The sequence below is a fragment of the Motacilla alba genome, chromosome 8, assembly GCF_015832195.1.
Source record: "Motacilla alba alba isolate MOTALB_02 chromosome 8, Motacilla_alba_V1.0_pri, whole genome shotgun sequence".
NCBI lineage: Eukaryota > Metazoa > Chordata > Aves > Passeriformes > Motacillidae > Motacilla > Motacilla alba.
Window position 1 is genome coordinate 10418583 of NC_052023.1, and position 19478 is coordinate 10438060.

Below are 19478 nucleotides of genomic sequence, written 5' to 3' on the forward strand. Positions count from 1 at the left end.
CACTAAACATGGATCTTTATTAAAACACTGTGTTTATTTCTGGTATTTAGCACTCCAAAAGTGAAGAAACTATAAACCTGAAAAAAGACGAGAAGATAATAATATGGCACCTTTCTTCTACCCCAAAAAGCTACTCACATCCAAACTCAGAGCTACAGGTTATTTCTGTCAGAAGTTGATGGAGATAAACATTTCTTTGAAGCAAGCCAGATTTACTTGCAAATACACTGAGTTCTGCTTCACAGAACACAAGAAGAAAAGACTCTTTGCTTCTATTTTCAAATCTCTTCCAGTCATCGCTCAGTTCAAAATCCCCCTGACTTTCTAGGGGGTCTTCTTTGCTGAGACAAAGTGGCAGCTCTGTCTGTGCCCAGTGCCTTTCCCCAAGCCCCAGAGTGCACGCTATCTTTCAAAGGCAATCTTCAAAGGCTTTATCTTTCAAAACTCATTAAGATACAATGTAAAACATACCCACTTACATGCACCCTTGCTTTAGGTGCCAGGAAGTGTTTGTGCCTGAAGGAGCAGTTCCCAACCTTTCAGATACCTATTTCCATAAATAAGCTTAAATTTTTGTCCTCCTGCCTTATCTGAAAGGCAGCCTTTATGCCTAAATCATGAAATCTGACACACAGTGACTTGCCAATATGTACAGCTTAAGGCTGCACACACCACAGTGCCAGTCTTTTACATCTGTTTACATGTTAACTACAATCTTTTTCTCAGTGGCTCTAGCGGCTTAAAAAAGAAAGGGAAAAAAAACCCAAAACAACACGATATAGCAAAACCCAAATGTAATTCTGGATCTTATCCAATCCATCAGAGGAAGCAAAGACAGCAAAAGCATTCACTCAATTTAGAAGGCACTCAGTGCCAGGAATAATGATGGCTGAGACCTCACCACTCAGATTGTAAAGTTGTTTTGGGTCACTTTGTGTCAACTTAAACCCAAAATTGCATTGGCACTTATTCTCTGGGTCACTTTCCCTCATTCCCACCATCCAGTTAGAGCATCACAAATTGGACCAATATACAAATATGCTCCATCATTCCCCACAAAACAGTGCTGTGCAGGGCTACCTGAATGCACTCCATCACAGCCCCTCTGGAGAGTGGAGGAGTGCTGCATGAGACCCTGCTCCACTGCTGTGAAACCAAGACAAGGATCCCATTTCATTCAGGAAACAGGAGCTCAAAGACAGACTCTGCAAAGACCCTCAACGCTGCTCTGGGAACAAATTTAAACTCATTTCCAACAATGCTCCATGCAGGACCCAGAGCTGAATGTACCTTCAAAGGAACACAACTGGACTTGCACAGATCTGTTCCGTAGTAAAAGAAAAAACAAAACCAAAACCCAAACCTCAAAAAAAACCCACCTGCAAGGATATCTGTGATGACTACATTTATTGCTGCACTTACACCACACTCCAGCTAAGACATGTGGACTGACTACATTTCAAGGCAAGGGATGCACTTCAAGTGTTGCTAACCCCTTACCTTTCTCAGGGCCTGGGTAACTGTGCACCACATTCCCCTGTCCCCAAGACAGATAAATTAAATCATCCAGCTTGCTGCATATATTGTGCACCTTAGCTCAGGGCATTTCTGGACACCAGACTAGAATTTAACTGCTACTTGTAACACATTGCTGTATTTTTTCCAGTACTCTGGTTTCTGAACAGAAAAATAAACGAAGATTTGGATCTTCACAAATGAGTGACGATCCCCACCAACAAACTGCAGATTTGTAGGAGACAAACAAAGCCATGCTGAAAATCATCTGAAGTTTCATACTCCATACACATCACTAGATAATAATTTAACATGGGTACTGCACTGAAGAGATGTATGGAAACGGCTCTTAAAAGCCCAATTGTGTCAAGTTCTTAAAATCCTGCAGGAGCAAATACATGGATTCATTTCCAACACAAATACTACCTTTACTTTGATTTCATCATTGAAGAAAATGCAATAGACAAACCAAAACACAAGCAGTGGCAACACCTAATGAGAACCCCAAATATAATCCACATTCAAACAAGAACTGTACATAAACTGTATGTTTACCTAAGTGCTGTTTCAAAATTTCAGTTAACATTTTTCTATTAAGTCCCTCTGCAAAGCCACTAACTTTTTATTGCTTTTTACAGATTCTCCCTGCAAGGATTTGTAGATATTTGTCTCAACCTATTGGAAACCAAAGAAGCTGAACCAATAACTTCTCCTTTTTTTTCTTTTTTTTTTTTTTTTTGAGGGGGGCATTGTTTAGTGTTCTTTTAAAGAAAAAAAAAAAATAAAATGCAAAACCAGACTTCAGCAATAAAGTAACTCCCCCAAGAAAAACAACATGATTGCGTGCTGCTTTGGAAGTGGTCCTGAGAAACCACAAACTGTCAGTCCCACTGGAGTTATAAGAGTTTAATAATAAAGCCTTAACACAGCCTCAATACCACATACCATTACAGCAGTACACTCCACAGGCCAAGCCAAACAGGGAATACAAGAACACATCACAACATAAGGCTGTGATTTGGCACATCTTTATTCAGATGCTCAAGCTCTGAGGTCTGTATGGCTTTCTTACATGCATAATCAATGTCTCTCATTCCATGCACCCCTGTTCTCCAGATACTCTGATGAATTCCTACAGAACTACAACCTGTGTTTAATAACATCTAATGTAATTTATACATCCAGAGCTTGATCAGAGACCAGATATCCTGCAGAGCTCCATCAGCTGGCCTGGGGATGGCAACTGTAGTAATATTACCCAACAAAATTTTGATTCAGAATCAGAATGAAAAGAAAAAAATTTGGTGTTTCATTTTTATCATGGAATTAGAAGAACATTCTTAAGGGTCCGTCATTAATCTGTCTCCCTTTTTCTGCTGAGTACTGAAAAGTATGTCATCAAACATCCCAAGAACAATAAAAATTTATTTTCTATTTGAGATCAATATTCTGGAATGTGACATACCAGAGAAGGAATATTTAATGCATGAAACTCTTCATAACTCGCTGACAAAGAGATCAATAACAACAAAAACTATTCTTATGTTTCACCTAGTCAGGAAATGAAGCATAGAAAAGCACTCTCAAACACATTCTACTGTCAGGATTCACTTGGCAAGAAGATCTTAGAACATCTGCTGCCCCAAAAAAAAATATTTTCAATAAGACCCTCTCTTATGATGACTATGCAACATACTGAATAGTTCTTATTTCTAAAGAACTGAAGGGAACTGAATAATTTCAGTTCTGTCTTAGAGATCTCACTTAGATATCTAAAGTATGAATATCCTTCCTCAGATTCAGTAAAACATAACTGCCTGCACTTAAAAATTCCTTGACAGGGCAACCTTCACTTCCTAACACATTGTTTTGCATGCTGAAGATGGATTTAGGAAAGGGCTAAGTAATTTACTGAGTTTAACAACAAATGCCATCCTACTGACTTATTAAGTATCCTACTTTTTCATTAATATTGGGCTCCCTGTTCCCCCAGCTTGGTCTATTTTGCTTTACTAAGTTCTTCCTTCTATAGTGCCAAGGATTTTCCTACTTGACACCTTCTTTTCTGAACACAGTGAGATGGCTCTGTTTTAAGGGCACTGGTCACTACAACAAGATCTTTTGTACCACAGTTCAAGGATGTTCCAAGTGACTCATATTCATAATTTAAAACTCAAGGCACTAATTGTAAGACATCACCTAAGCTGCACTTCACACAGCATCAGTGAAGGTCAAAGGAAACACATATCACACCACTCTTACTGATAATCTCAGCTCCTACACATGTACTCTGTCAACAACAATCAGTACTGCTCCCATGTTGAGATGCCACAAGGAGTTATGATCTCAAGTGTATTGTTTGAGCAGCATAATTCTAACATTTTCAATATCTAAGATGAGAAATTAGGTATAAAGATGATACATACAGAGCACAGGCACACTTCCTAATCACAGATGTGAGAGCTAATAGCAGCAAATAAAGGGACTGCAAGTTTTGGCAAGCCAAACACATGCAGAGTTTCTGTCCAGCGCTGTCTGCAGCTGATAGGAGATCCAGGTTCAAAGTTCAAAACTTAGTCCCTTTATGGGAAGAGAAAAGTCACTCAGCAACAGGACACATCTTCAGCAACAGGAAACATCTGATTGCAAAGAACATTTCCAATAAACTCTGGGTTTAATAAATTGTCTTAAAACAAGGCTACACTAAATTTGAATGCCTGTCTTGTGTGCCACCTGGCTATACTTATTTTGGTACGGAGATGTGGGAATAGGACAATGCTTGTTTCAAATAACGTACCTGTGAGGGAAGATTCACCCTCATTTGAGAACACACATCATTGAGAGATATCATAATAATGGAAATATCTCATTCTTAACAGTAATTCACTTATGCACTTTACAAATTAAAGTTTCTGCATTGTTGCTGTAGTCACTACCTCTTGAAATACCATTCCCATTTACAAAGTACACAGTACTGAAGGCCCATAGGTTCTCTCTCCATGTTTGTGGCTCACCCAAAACACCCATTTTATTGACAGCTAACTTCACAGCCAAGCTTAGATGTGAACCCAAATTCCACCCACTTGGCCATCCACTCTGTGCAGACATGAGGTCCCTTTTGTGCTTCAGCCTGGAGCCAGCCAGCTTCCACACCGGGAAACTTGACACGGTGCACTGAGGCTCAGCACAAGCTCTGCTGCAGGGAGGGCAGGCACAGCTGGCTCTGAGTGAGTCTCTGCAAACTAAGCCACAGCCAACAGGGGTAATTTTGCTATAACCCATGCAGCCCTGAACAAGTCCTTTGATTAAATTGTTTCTCATCCATAAAAATAAACAATCTGATTTTTTTCCAAAGACCCTTGGATAAAAGGCTTGAAAGCTAAGAATGGGTATAGCAAAGTATTATCACTTGTCTGGAGAATTTAATGTGGCATCAAGGTCTACTAGTTACACTGTAAACACAAAAGTCATTCTCTATCACCTCTCAATTTCCTGTCATTTAATTGAAAATACAGCTCTCTTAGTGATACTGAACTTGAGAGATGTAGTGATATTCCTTTAGGCAATTTTTATGAATTTCATGGAACCTAACCAACCTTTTTACACTTGCTGTTTTGTGCATTACTCCTTTTTCATCAGGACGTTTGTTATGAAGTGGAAAACGAACTGAACAACACTCATGTTCTGAACAGATGTATTTTTAAAATGGTTTGAGCAAGCCAATTTTCTTTATTCTGCAATGAATGAATGGAATGAAAAGATGTGGTGTCCTGTGCCAGCTGGCAAATGCTTCAGAAGGATATTACATTGCTATTGTCTTCAGCAGTGCCCAAATAACTGTTTGGTGGCAGGAAGGGCTGGTATGTTTTGCTCATAAGATCAGTATTTATTTGGATCTACTACATAACTTCAGAGCCATGATCAACATGGTGCTTACTGAGCATCAGGGACATCCAGCTCCTCTGTGTCCATCACAGCTCCCTGATCCAGGGGAAGGTAAACAGCACCTGATTCTCACCTTGCACTTTCCAGAAGGGAGGTGCACAGTTCCCAGAGACAAAGCACAAGGTGAGATCAAGGTGCTGCAGGCATCCAATGAAGATACAGTTGGCTTTGAGGAACACAACTCCAGAGAAGGTACAGAACTATCATAAAGTCACAAAAACACCCAGCCAAATTCTACCAATAAAGCTGGTATCCAAGAAGTTCTTTTCTTGACAATGAGAAATCCTTTATAGCTAATCTCAAACAGATTCTCAGTATTTTAGGGAGCTCATTATCTCCTAAGACAAGCCTCATATTTTGGTTTCAATTATTATTGTAGCACAAAGTCAGTCATACTCCCAAATTCCATAGAGGAACATGCAATAAATTACAAAACAGTACAATTTCTCTCTTTGAAGATAACAATCTATGTGGCAAGACAGAAAATAGGTACTGGCAGTTGGGGAATTACACAGCACAGAGAAAATTAATTCTGTATTTTCAAATTGCACAAAATGTATATACTGTTAGCTTAGATACTATAAAACACAAAGCATTTATATTTTGAAATAAATTGCTTTAGTCTTGTAGCATTTTTTCTATACATGGACATGGGCTTTTACCTTAACAAAACACAGTTGGTGTTTCAAACTTACATATACTCACACAACTGTCAGAGAACTCTGGAAGGCTGATGCACACTATTTTCTGGTTTCCATAAATGAAGATATCTACGCATAATTAACGACAATCAGGACAACAATTATTTTATAGACTGGTCTTGGTTTTATGCTTATTGAGCCACTTAACTATTTTTTCCTCCCTTTCCCTCACATGCAAAAACCTTTCCCAAGCTAATTCTCAGGAATCCCTCCTTTCTCAAAAGCAGAAGTTCAAATACTTCCATCAGGAAATTCACATTCTTGAGTTTCTTTGAAAATGATCTACAACTTACGATATTTAGCCAGTGGTCAAAAGCTTCCCAAAACCTTAAAGCACGCAATATCTGGCCCAACTACCACAACAACTGCCAACAAGCTCCTATGTAGAGTTTTTACAGTAACATTTGTCATCTCTCCTGTCTCTGCCTGGAGCACAAACAAATCACAGGAAGGAGTAAGGCATGAGGTATGAACCTAAAACATCTCCTGAATACAAGCATTTTAGAGGCTTCTTGTCTAGAAAATGAGCACACTTGAATTTCTTTTGCATAGCAAGGACCTAGATCATTTATTAACATGAAAGGTGATGTTGAACAGAAAGTCTGCTGGATCCATTTTTCACTCATGTATTCTGCAGTTTGGGGCCAGGGGGAAGTTTGTGGGAATTCATTTAACTTTTAACAGCATTGCCACAACTGATTCCAAATTTTGAAGAGATTTCTGGCCCATCAAATCCTAAAACTTAGTAAGTTTCCAAAACATGCTGAGACTTCCAAACAAAAATTTTGATTTGAGAGATCCTACACAATATGTGATTTTGTAGGTAGCAGACATACTCAGAGATATGGAGCATAAGTTCTTCCCAAGCTGACTGGCTTGAGGAGCAACTTGTCTTTATCTTACTAACCCACTAACTGGTCTACAAAGAGCACTATGTCTACACCAAAGCCTTCACATCCTAAACCAAACACTGACACAAGCAAATCTGAAATAAAGGTGTTCCCAGAGTATCTGCTTGACTATGAAAGGAAAAAAAAAACCAAAAAAAGGCCTCCAAAATAAGAGCCACAGTAACTGAACAGTGCATATATTCTCATTTCCTATTATTTTCTTTTACAGGAGTGTTTGATTTTAATTTTAAAAAAAGAGTTCATCAAAACATAAGAAAAATAACCCAGGGATGCACTAAACACTGTCAGTAGCGCCTCATTTCCATGTGCAGAAATTGCAGGACAATGAAAAACTTATTGAAATAGCAGCTGCAGGAGTGGAAGTTGATCACTACACACACCACTCAGCCCCTGGACAAATACAGCTGGAGACAATCTAAGGAAAAATGTTCCTCCTATCACACCACATAGAAAAATACAATGAATCCCTTTAAATTAGCACTTGGCAGAGAAACAAGCCAGTGAGGGCGAAAAAAAAGCAACCAACCAAATAAAGCATTAAAATAATTCCAAGGCACTCAGAAGGTTAAATAAGAAGAAACATTGGTGGCAGTCTAGGATCAATGGAATTAAACTGCTGAGCACCTCCCTGAAGTGTTTCAGCCTTTTATAAAAAAATAACTCAGAGGGTAGTTTCCAAGTCAGCAGCGACTAAAAGTCAGCAGCCACTCTTTTAAGTGGGAAAAGGACATAAAAAAGATGCCACTCCAGCTACAAGAACTTTTACTGTCCATGGATAAATTCTATCAGAAAGATCCTTGTCAGCCAGACTGAAGGTTACAGTGATGCAAAACTGCAACGGGCAGTAAAATACCAGAGAACTCAGGAAAGCCACAAAGTCTCTTGCATTTTTGCAACAAGCAATCAAAATGCCTCTGGAAAACAAAACTAAACAAGAAAACCCACCCCAAAAACAGAAGAAAAGAACCCAAAACCCCAATCCACATCAATGGACTACTTTAATGAAAATATGGAGACAAGGGATAAGCTTGCTTAAGAACAGTAATCCAGCATCCAGTGCAGCAGCATCACGGAAGCATGGATTTTTTTGTTGCTGTTGAAGATCCTGTGAAACTGCCAACTCTACTTCACTAAAAGTTGAAACTTCAGCAATTGAGAGATGCCAAGAACAACTCCCTTTCTAAGTCAATTTCCACAAAGAAAATCTACTGTAATCTCAGAAAGACAAAACTTCCACAGCGCTCCACAACAGACTCCACTCCTTATTAGCATTTCCAGCCACCTGCTGAAGTGTGCTTCCAGCCAGGATTTCACAGGCTCACTGGGATTCACAAATTTTAGAGTTTCACTAATTCTGGATTACTCCACTAGCAGAACTCCTTATAAAAGGCAACAGTCATTTTATTAACCTTATTCTAGAACAGCTGCCTCATCTAACACAACTTCTTTTGACTGGCAAAAAAACCCAACACCTTGATGTTGGCAGGTCTGGGATCAACTCAGAAATGGAAAAAGGCCTTTTCTTGGTTTGTGACAAGTTATCAATGTTGGCAACTTTTTGGCCCTAAATTTGACTATGAAATTGCCTGCACAACTGAGCAGATCATAGGGAAAGAGAGGAGAGGATTAAGGGACATGAGATAGCAATGAGTAGGGCATTCTACAAATAAAGAATATTGCAGAAGCCTGAGACAGCAGTTCACAAAACACAAAGGCCTGCTGGTCACTCGGAAAAGGCAAACTGTATTGAACGGCTTAAGCTGTTGGGTTTTAAAGTCAAGGACTGGTTTTAGAGGAAGAGGTTCTTGGGTTTTATAAGGTTTTTAAACTGTAAAAAAACAGTGACTTTCTCAGGCTGGATAACCTTGACATTCCTTTTAAACCATACTAAAACAAACACGGCCACCAACTCTCCCAAACGGAATCAAGAAATGGCAATACTAACCACAGAAGATGCTATTCCAGGAGATACACAAACCTCAGCATCTCAAGGCCAAGGACTCCATATGGAGAAACACAAGCCAAAAGCAGGATTTAGGGCCAACTTCAAAATTGTACATATGTAAGAGAACTGCAACCACTTTAAGATCCTCACTGCATCTGAGCAACTCGTTATCACCAGCCCCGGGCCCACAAGACTTCAGAGAAGGAAACACAGTTATCAGTTGCAGCAGAGCACTTTCCCACATCTGGTTTTAATTAAGTTGATTTGGCAGTAGTGACTGACAGCAAGCAGAGCCTTCCCAAATCACTTTGCAAGCCTTTTTGCCAGCATTTCACCATCTGTGATAACCAGGATACTTGATACTAACTAGGATCTGTCTGAGGTACAGCATTTTAGAGCTGTGTATCCAACTCTCCTTTAAAATCATCTGGTACACCCACTGCTTACAGGTAACTGGAGCCACTGTTTACAGGTAATGGAGTGTGGGGAGAAGATGCAGAACATGAGGAAAGGCATTGGATAAATTCCACTGAGAAAACCGCTCCTGAAAAAGCAGATAGATCACTTGCCAGAACCCCATAATACCTTGGCCATACCTGTGGTACATGAAACCTACAAATGATCACATGGATATTGAGGAGATTTTGGAGCTGTAACAAACAGAATGGCCTATATAATTTCTATGCTAGTTGTGTAGTTTTTTTTTATGGATACGTGCAGGATAGGGCAGGTTTAGCATGAAGAAATGCTTGGGGTTATACCATGATGTCAGACCAATCCAGGGTATGGCTGGACTGTGCAAATTTAAGCCCCATTAAGGGAATGAGAGAGGGTCTAGAAAAGGAGTCATTTTAATGGCATCTAACTAAATGGAAATATTTTTCTAAGGTAAATCTGTGACCAGCAATTGGAGTGGGACACCACTGATACCACACTAATGATATCAGTACCAGAACTGGTACATGAGATCAACACACATAAGGAACAGATGGATGAGTAAATAAAAGTCAAGAACATTTAAAAAAAAAATAAAATTAGCCTTCTGCAGGAACACTTAGCACATAGCCACACCTGGTCTGTCTGGTTCACTCAAGGTATGAATATCTGATACAAACAGTAGTTCAGATTAAAACACTGAACCTGGCCATCTCCAATAAATGCAGACTGCTGACACTAAAGCCAGGGAAGTTGCCAGGAACCAAGCCTTAAGTCCGAACCAAGGCAAAGGAAACGGTGAAAGTTGCAGGATCATAAGTCTTGGCTTCAAAAGAGCAGAATTCAGGGACCAGCTTCAGAGAAACCCATGGGATTTGGGCCTTGGGAGAAGACTGGTGCAGGAAAGTTTGCTCATTTTGAAGAATGACCTCCACCATGCTCAAGAATCGTACAGCCAATGTGCAGAAAAATCAAGAAATGGTAACAGGAGATCCACATGGATCAACAATGAGATTTTTGACAATGCTCAAATATAAAAAGAACGCACACAAAAGGTGGGAGTGGGGTCAGGTGAGTGGGGACAAATGTAGAGACACTGCCCTAGTGTGCAAAGACAGACTTGGGAAGGTCAAATCCTGCCTGGAGCTGAAAACAGCCAGGGACAAGAAGTGCTTCTACAAGTAACTGAGCAGTAAAAAGAAGACTAGAAAAAATGTGGCCCTCCTGCCGAGAAAAAAATATGGAAAAGGCCTGGAGAAATGGGCAGGCAGATCTCATGAAGTTCAGCAAAGAAAAATGCAAAGTCCTGCTCCTGGAGAGGAGTAACTATGCCCTACAGGCTGGGTGCCAACCTACTGGAAAACAGATTTGCAGAGAAGAACCTGGGAATCCGGGTGGAGCAGCTGAACTGAGCCAGCAGCATGCCCTGGTCACAAAGGCAGCCAAGAGCCCCCGGGGTGGGGGACCCTTCCCCTGCTCAGCACTGGGGGGGCTCTGCTGCAGGGCTGGGGCACTGCTGGGCTCCCCTCTGCAGAGACACACACTGGAACAAGTCCAGCAAGCTAAGATGATTAAAGGATTGGAGCATCTGCCACGAGGGGAGGCTGAGAGAACCGGGATTGCTCAGCCTTGAGCAGAGAAGGCTCAGGGGGACCTTAGTAACTTAACCTGATGGGAAGCACTAAAGAAGGCAGAGATGGGCTCAGAGGTGAGGCGCCCAGTGAAAGGATAATAGGCAATGGGAGTAAACTGAGAAGCAGGAAATTCTGTTTAAACCTAAGAAAAAAACCACATCTGGACTATGGGGGTGCCAGCGAGTTACAACTATTTTGTGACTCTGTGAAACACCCTTGTGTTCTAAATAAATATTGCTCTTAGGATTTTAGTGCAAGTACTGCCCTCAATTGAGATTGCTTCAGAACAAATTAAATTCAAACCTTCCAGTCTGCTGGTAAGACGATGCCAGGCAAAAATTCTGAACAATGCCTTAAAAAAGTGATAATTCAATTTATCCCGAATAGAGCACAGGGTAAATCTAATAACTACAAGGTTAGGGTTCACTTACAAAGAGTTTCCTTCCCAGTATGATGAAATATATTGTTAATGGCTACTGTTTGAGTCCAGGAGTGAAAATCTAATGATCCTGCTGAGGTCATGATTATTACCCATAATAAACTGGGTTTTACTACTGGCTTTCACAAGAGGAGCAGCCAGTAAAATACAATGTGCACACTGCAGTGTTTTGGCCAAGAACTGAGCTAGAAGGATCTGGGCAGTTTCTCTACAGCTGTTCAACATATTCAACATGACTGAAGTGTCCCGCACTGACAAATTCCCCCACCAAATTTCTCCCTTCAGAAGATTTCAAGCAGGTGGATTATCAATGCCCTGCATTCTGCTAGTGAAAATTTACATAGTGATGCCACAGAAGGCACAGCTTCCCACCACAGCCCCAAACAGCCCGTTCCCCTAGGCCCCCTCCTTTGAGCCATCACAAGGACTCCCATGGCTGAAAGGTCAAATTGGCAAAATGTCTTTCCATTTTGGTTTTCTGCTGTTTTGCAGTAGGCTGGCATTGTTTGCTATGCCATCAGCCAAAGAGAAATAACTGGCTCAAGGTAAAGCTGTAGAAATAAGGGCTAGGGTTGAAGCACAAAGAATGCAAGTGATGCTCCAAAACACAGTTATAGCCAGTGCTAGCAGTGTTTCCTGCAGCCAAAGGCACATTAATATCTTTCTAGCCACTCTCCCTTCACTGTGGCTCTACCCCTACCAGGCATGTCGTTTTCTGCTCCCAACAGATTCCATCACTGAAAGCTACCTACCACCCCAGAAACATGCAGAAGAATGAAGACAGACTGGGAAGACACTTATTGCGGCCTATGAATATTTTTCTTTTTCAAGCCTGTCTATATAAGGTCTTCTCTCAATGAAATCACACTGTAGTACCTGTAAAATTATCCATGAGGACAAACCATGATAAGAGGTAGATTCAGCACAAAGTGCTTCAGTGAGTTTGCACTATACCTACTACAAGGGGTGTCTTCTGACAATGTGGCTTAGATCATTTTGCAAAGCAGAAAACCTCACTCACGAAGCAGTTCTTTTTGCCAACTTAATATCAAATAAGCCCATACCAGAATTCCATGGAATCACACAATGTTTTGGTTTAGAAGGGATCCTAAAAACCATCTAGTTCCAACCCCCTGCCATGGGCAGGGATAACTTCCACTAGACCATGCTGTTCAAACCCCTGTCCAACCTGGCCTTCAAAACTTCCAGGAACGAGGCAGCCACAAATTCTCTGGGAACCCTCTTCTAGTGCCTCACCACCCTCACAGCAAATCATTTCTTCCTAATAGTCAGTCTAAACCTAGACTCTCAGTTTGAAACCATTTCCATAAGCATAGGTACATTACAGTAGAGTCAGAATACAGCAGTGATCAAACTGAAGGTGTCTCGCTTCCATCAGGATTACTAATTCCAACCCCAAATTAACACCAGCCTCAAGGCCAGACACGATACTTTCACAGCAAAGAAAAATTTAGGAGATTTTCACACCTTGTGTGGCCCAGCACATCACTGCAACTGCCCCCAGCACAGCTGTGCCATGACAACGGCTCACAGGGTAAGGAGAAGTGGTAAACTGGATCCCTGAAAAAAGTATGGGACAAAAATCACCAAAAATAGTCCTTAAAAAATGTTACTATTAAGTAGTCACTTAGAGCAGACTTATCACAAAAATCAACACACTATGTAACTGTACTCTCAGATACTTAGATTTGGAAAGCTCAGGTCCTTTCCTCAGAACTGAAATGATCCCTGGCAAAATGGTAACATTCCTTAAAAGCGGGTCTTAAATAACAGCCCACCTGTTGACATTCAAATAAAACACAACTCTGGTGAACAGCAGCCAGAGACTGTGCAAGAATGTGGTAAATAAAACACAGGAGGAGAGAGCAGGGCTATCCAACAAGAGATGGAATAACTTTGTCCCCAAACCTTTACTGTTTTTTTATAGTTTATCTCCAGAAGAAAAAATCTCTGGAAAGTTCCAGCATAATCAAATTCTCAATCTAGAACAAATAAGGAACAGTCCTTCCACAACACTGCAGGACACACAAGCTGTATCAGAATACACATCTTTGAAGCAGCTTTTGTGACATCAAAACTAATGAGAAAACATTCATACTTAATTGGAGGATTTTCCACAAAACTACTTAGTAAATCCATACATATATGCTATGAAGACGGGGCAGTGATCCAACAACAACTAATAACATGTCAACAGTTCCAATGAGTAACATATTGGGAGCAAAAAAAATTCCAAACTCGGTGTGAAAAACCTCATTTTTTATCTTGCACCAACAGTACCCTCTGCTGTTGCAAAGCTGCACTGCATAAGGTGACATCCAGCCATGACCACCCATCAAAAGCATCTACCTAGCTTTATTCATTAATTATCCTACTTCCTGTAAAGATGTTTCAGATATATTGGTTACTTCCTACTACAGAGCCAGGTTTTGTGTTGGTTATAATGTTAATATATTTATTGTCCCAAGACATTCTTCTGTGATTAGAAAAATACAGTTTTAGCCTAAGAAATAATTTTTAAATTAATATTTTAAAGTTAACAAAAACAAAATAAATTGAAGGCTATCCTCTAAGGAAGACAAGACCCAGTCAACACCACAGTAATATTTTCTGGAGCATTGCTAAAGCCACAAGGGGATTTTAGATTTTAAAATCAGTGTAACGCTCAACAGCCACACATCAGTGAAATCCAAATATTCTACCACAAGGTTTTTCAAAACGCATCTTGAAGGCTGCATCCCATCTGGCAAATGGCCCTAGGAAACAACACAGGAAGACTCCTGTACTTCTGATATCCTCTGATAACCCAGCATGCCCATGCTGGAAGAAGGAGCATCACACTGCAGATGCAGCACAGCAAGAGCAGAAACAGGGAGGTGAGGCAGAAAATTCCGTGGGCTTCCCCTGTGATGAAAATTCCAGACCCATCCATGCACGGTCACCATGAAACTTCAGCAAAAGCCCTGAACCTGAGGAGACACCACCCTCAGAGTGTCCAGCTGATGATCTTCATCAGCAGAGAAATTCAGAAACGGAGTGTACTACTGTTCTTGTCCCCTCATGTGGAAGGCAATGTGAGGGAGGATAAGTGCAAATTGGATGAGCACTACAGGGGAAAAAATGCCCCCAAGTGGGATTTGAAGCACAGGCATCTCACCACAGGCAGCCTGTATGAACAAGCACAAGGAGGAAAAGACACACAAGAACAAGGAACGCTCTAACTAGATTACATGGTTAAGATGAGCTTGCCAAAATTGAACTGTGAATGAATACACTGAAGCATAATCCAGAACTACAGAAAAAAAACAAACAAACAAGCCAGAAAATAGAACTCTTTCAGTACAGAGAAGAAACAAACTCGAACAGTTTGCAATGGAAAAGAAACCTCTACTGCTTGATCTCAAAAGCTGTTCAGGGCACAGTGACACATGACAGAAAATGTCTGCAGAGCTTAAAACCAAAAGAAACTGAACAAAACATGTTGTCTTCAACTATATTGCCAACAAGACACTTCCACCCAGTGCAGTGTCTTCTGAAGCAATGGGAGACAGCAGTCAGCTGCCTTCAACCAAAGGACACAACTTTGAAGCTTCAAGGCTGGTTTCATGTCTTTCCATCAAGAGCAGACTTAGAACCAAATTTTCATACATTTCACAGCAACAGCAACACGACTTCCAAGTGTATGGCAAGTATACAAATATTTGATCTTGGCAAGGGAACAAAGTACTTCCAAGGGGACTCAATGGTGTTGTAATGAGTTATAGTGAGCAGCAAGCTGATCTGAACTGGCACCACAACACTGAAACCCCCATGTCTTTGCACTGAAAAGCATCAACTAGAGCACAACTGCAAACCACATTTTTCTATTCCACTCATTCCAAAGAAGTACATGCTGAAACATCACACTCCAAGAAACAAACACACAAGAGAGTATTTAGAAATAGCAATGTTTAATATTTTTTAAAAATTTCTCCACTAGAAAAAATATGAAGCCCAAATCTGAATAAAATAAGACTGCAAGAAGCTTACCAACTAATCTAAAACTCACAAACACATATTGAGGGGAGAAAAAAATTAAAACAAGAGAGGGTGAAAGTCAGAAAAACTTGCAATTGACTTCATTGTGGTCAAAGGGATTTAGAGTAGAGATCAGGAAAAATCTGTCTAGAGGGAAGAACAATTAAGCACTGGGACAGATTGTACCAGTTTCCATGATTAGATTTTATAGAATACTTACAACATATGTTGGAATAAAAAGATGTTAAAAATATTGTTTATAAAAGCCCAGAGAAAGACCTGGGGTAGTTCTTTCCAGTGCTATTTGCTACAATTTCCTATGAAGGAAAAGATTTTGAAAGGCCATTATTAAAATATACAACCTCTAAAACAAGCAAGGTCAGCTAAAAAAAAAAAATTAAAGTCAGATAATCAAGAAAACACACAGTACTAGAAATCAAGCCTATTAATCTACACTTTAAAAAAGCATAGGACAATCATTTTTCAAATTAAGTATTTACTGAAGTATCTTAGAAAGTATTAAATGTTATACAGAAGGAAAGACAACTGCCTTGTACTTCCAGTTCACTCCCTGTTGTTTCTTAATGCCAGTGAGGTAGCTGGACTAAATGCCAGAGTGGCAGGAGTACAAAAATGCAAGACAACGGCACTGAGGTACATAACATAAACAAGAAAATAAGTTAAAAATAAATACTAATTGTGTTTTCAAAACTTAAATAATTATTTTGGAGCTTAACACTATCCCTTTCTTACCTACAGACTGACTGTTCAGGACTGATATTCTCACTTGCTGATATTATCTTGCTGCTGTCAGTGCTTTAAAAAAAAAAAGAAAATTAATTTGCAACCATTTTTAGCATTAGGACAGCAATAAGGAAGGAGGCTTCTACTTCATGGCCAAAGAAACATTATTCTTCAATACTACCCAAGTCTTAAGAAGATTACAATCACAACAATGTAACTTCTTTCTCAGTACAATTGACCAACATCCCTCTAGAAATCTGAGACTGGTTCAAGCCTGTCCTTTAAAAGAAGCCAAAAAACATTTGCCTTGATGGAGAAACAACACGGAAGAAAAGAGAAATTAAAAATTATTAACACAGATTTGCTTCTGTCTTCAAGATGAAACTTGCAGTATGCAAGCACCTCCACATGTTTGTAATCCTGACAGAGCCCAACATTCAATACGCAATTGCAGGGGATTTATACCCCACGTGATTCCATGTAACTGCATTCCCCAAACACGTTATTGGACCAGACAGACATTCCAGAGATGAGGCTTCACACTGTACAGGATGCAGGAAGGGAACCACCCAGCAATCTATGCAAAATGAAGCCTTCTGGAAACTTTCGTCCCACTGGACACAGACAAAGGAAATACCACAAATAATGCTTTTTAATTAAAATGTGTTACAAAGTGTACACAGGCACACACTAGATAAAAAATATTATAAGATAAAACATCTTAGAAAAGGAGTACACTTACTTTTCAACTCCTACTAAAAGAAAAGAAATTATGGTATTTGTTATGGATTAGTAGCTTTGGAAATCTCACCTTTCAAGGAGAATAAGTGGAGGTGCTATGAGGAAGAGACAACCACTACTGTTGTTGCAGCCACTGCAGGCAGAAAGACAGACGATTGTGTGCAATGGCTAAAAGGACTCAAAAGGGAAATGAATTCACAACATACAACACTATGGTTGCCACCAGCACACATCTTATTGCACAATTAATGAAATACCTCCAGTGTTCCTATACCACAGAGTTTTGAATCAATGAAGCCATTCATGGGAGAGATTTAAAGAGCTCAGTGTGGATACCTGACTGAAAAAATACACTACCTCAAAAATAGTTCGGAAAACAACATCTGTGCTACACCAGGAGCTGCAGAACTTGAAGAAAATTGAAGAAAGATGTGCAAAAAGTTGAAGCATGATCAAATAAGAAATACAAATGCTCAAAAGGATTAGAAAAATCAAACAAAAGTACAAAAGGGAGACTTTAAGGACACCACTCCTTTTGGATGCAACACGTTGCAGTCCCCAACTCCCTCTGAAACAGCTGCAACCCCAAATTTATAGTCACTTCAATAATGAACAAACCTATGTTCAACACTCCAGATACTTGCACATTTTTAGTCACAATCAAGACATGCCTATCATTAATAGCTGGCAGCAGCAGAAGTTGTTAAAACACAGCAGTGTTCACACCCAACCCAGCCATTTTCAGCAGCTCTGCCTTCTCCAGAGGGAACCAGTTACAACACGCATGGCCCCCCTTGCAACCATCATCTTCTCACGAGCCCTCAGCTTCTGATTATACAGCAGTCAGTAACAGCCATCCTCTTTCAAACAGTTCTTTGTTATTCTGAGCTTACTAAACAGCTGTGTGTCAAGCACTCAGAGCCTAAATTAGAAGTACTGCACAAACAGCCACTGCCTTTCCTCACTGACCTTCTCATCTGTTGAGTTCTGAAATTTCGAGACACAGCCCTGATTACTTTAGTAATTACTTCTCACACTGTCTTCACTTTGTACCTACAATTATAAACCAAAAAAAAAGTGTAGGCATATGGAACACATATTCAATTCTCATTCTATCCTGCAAGTCCTCCAGGGGAAGGAAGTGACAATGGCCACAAGTTACAGATTAGGATGTTCTGACTGGACATTAGGAAAAATGTCTCTACCACAGTACAATGGAACAGGTTGCCCAGAGAGGGTGCCTGGACCTGAAGTCTGTTTTTCTACTCATCACTCTGTTCTATACTCCCTTAAAAGTAATTGCTTTTGGACTGATCCTCCTGAGAAGCATAAGGCCTTTGTGGCAGCAACATCAATGCCTACATTGTTATTGTATATTCAAGACATTCAATATTGTACATTCCATGTTAAGTGTCCCTTCATTGACCTGACATTTCTTCAACCAACTCCAATACAAGCACCTCCAGTGCAACAAATGCACAATAAAAAGGTGTTTGAAACAGAAGGTGACGTACAAAAACGTTTATAGAACTATTTAACTGACATAAAAAAACCAAAAAAGTTTAGGAGAAGAGGTACAGGAATACCCAAATACAAAAAAAAACCCAAACCACTCCAAATGACAATGAATCCTCTGTTGTACTACATCATGCCTGGTCCCTAGGGAGGGCTACAAACAAACAAGGGATTGTGCAGATGATCAAACACCAGGGCACTGACACAGGGCCTGTGAGGAGAGACTGAGGCAATGAGCTTGTTTAGCCTGCAGAAGACAGCACCTGGGGGAGGCCAAAAGGGCAGCCCTCCATCACCCGCAGGAAGCTCCCCAGAAAATGGAGCCTGGTTCCCAAAGTGCCGCATGGTGGGACCATGAGAGGTAGTGGGCACAAGCTGAAATAAGAGGTTTGGACTGCTGGATGTAAAGAGAAGTCTGTTCACCTTGAAGACAGTGAAGTATTGGAGAAGACGTTACAGAAAGGTTGTGCAGTCTCCATTCTTGGAAGTTTTCAAAACCTGACTGGATAAAGACTTGGTCTCAGCTAATAATTGATGCTTTGACCAGGAGCTTGGGCTAGAAGTTTAGTTACATTCATTCCAACTAGTGTTATCCTCTAATTTTGCAAAGTCTTGCTCTATTCTTAAAAACATTTAAGATTTTTTACAGGTATTTTAAACCTGAACAAATTGAACACTAAAACCAATCCATGTAGATTTATTTTCCTCTAGCTTACCATATCTGGACACATAAGATGGAAAGGGTTATTTTTCCCACTATTTACACATTGCACACGTAGGCACACAAATGTGAGAGTGTACTAAGTTACCTTTAGTAAAAGAGCTCCTTTTACTACTAAGCCTGCAACAATAATGGCTAAACAGAATCAGAGAGAAATATACAAATAACTCAGGTGAAAGATGCAAAAATATTCT

The 19478-nt window shown here is 40.2% G+C and overlaps 1 protein-coding gene across 9 annotated transcripts in view; it reads right to left on the reverse strand.

Moving 5' to 3' along the window:
• Nucleotides 1-19478, reverse strand: part of ST3GAL3 (ST3 beta-galactoside alpha-2,3-sialyltransferase 3) — a 177714-nt gene that overhangs the window by 137982 nt on the left and 20254 nt on the right. For 4 of the 9 annotated variants that reach the window (XM_038144177.1, XM_038144180.1, XM_038144175.1 and 1 more), the window contains exon 3: nucleotides 13014-13106. The exons of the other annotated variants lie outside the window; for them this stretch is intronic. In XM_038144177.1, the coding sequence (XP_038000105.1) occupies nucleotides 13014-13106 (93 nt within the window). The remainder of the gene's footprint in view (nucleotides 1-13013; nucleotides 13107-19478) is intronic. 9 annotated transcript variants of the gene reach the window in all.